General features: G+C 66.8%; 1 protein-coding gene across 1 annotated transcript in view; it reads left to right on the top strand.

Moving 5' to 3' along the window:
• The first annotated feature begins 429 nt into the window (after nucleotides 1-429).
• Nucleotides 430-648, top strand: part of LGI4 (leucine rich repeat LGI family member 4) — a 9112-nt gene continuing 8893 nt past the window's right edge. Inside the window, exon 1 of the mRNA XM_012775065.3 lies at nucleotides 430-617. Coding sequence (XP_012630519.1) covers nucleotides 448-617 — 170 coding nt within the window. The 5' untranslated portion in view covers nucleotides 430-447. The remainder of the gene's footprint in view (nucleotides 618-648) is intronic.

The following is a 648-nucleotide window of genomic DNA, read 5'->3' as shown; positions in this document are numbered from 1 at the left end:
CTTCCCGCCCTGCTGGACGCCGGGTGCCCAGCGAGCCCCATCTCCAGGGCGTGGGAGGAGGGAAAACTGCAGGGAGGTGGGCAGGGCGGGCAGGGAGGCCAGGAATAAGGACACCAGACAGAGGGACACACACACACACAGGCCACCAGACGGACAGAGACCTGAACAGACTGGAAGATTGACAGAGACAGAAAGACAGAGAGAGGGAAACAGACCAACTCGCAGAGTTAGAACACAAAGAGACACAAAGAGAGGGCGAGAAAGAGAAACAGAATTAGACACCAAAGGGACACAGGGGACCAGACTGAGAGGAGGCCCTAGAGGGAGGGGCAGAGCCGGCCGCGCCAGCCCGGCGGGCGGATGGAGGGGCGCCCGGTGGCGGAGAGGTAGCCGCAGGGTGGGCCGGGCCGGTGGGCAGAGAAGCAGCTGCCTCAGCGGGGTGGGGGCATGGGAGGGGCGGGCGTCCTGCTGCTGCTGCTGGCCGGGGTGGGGCTGGGGGTGGCCTGGAGACCCCCGAAAGGGAAGTGTCCGCCGCGCTGCTCCTGCTCCAAAGACAGCGCCCTGTGCGAGGGCTCCCCGGACCTGCCCGCGAGCTTCCCCCCGACCCTGCTGTCCCTGTGAGTGGAGCCCAGAGTCCTGGGACCCCAG

Source organism: Microcebus murinus, chromosome 16, assembly GCF_040939455.1.
Source record: "Microcebus murinus isolate Inina chromosome 16, M.murinus_Inina_mat1.0, whole genome shotgun sequence".
In the NCBI taxonomy this organism is placed as follows: Eukaryota; Metazoa; Chordata; class Mammalia; order Primates; family Cheirogaleidae; genus Microcebus; species Microcebus murinus.
The sequence above is the reverse complement of the archived record's forward strand: the minus strand, read 5'-3'. Positions and strand labels throughout refer to the sequence as shown.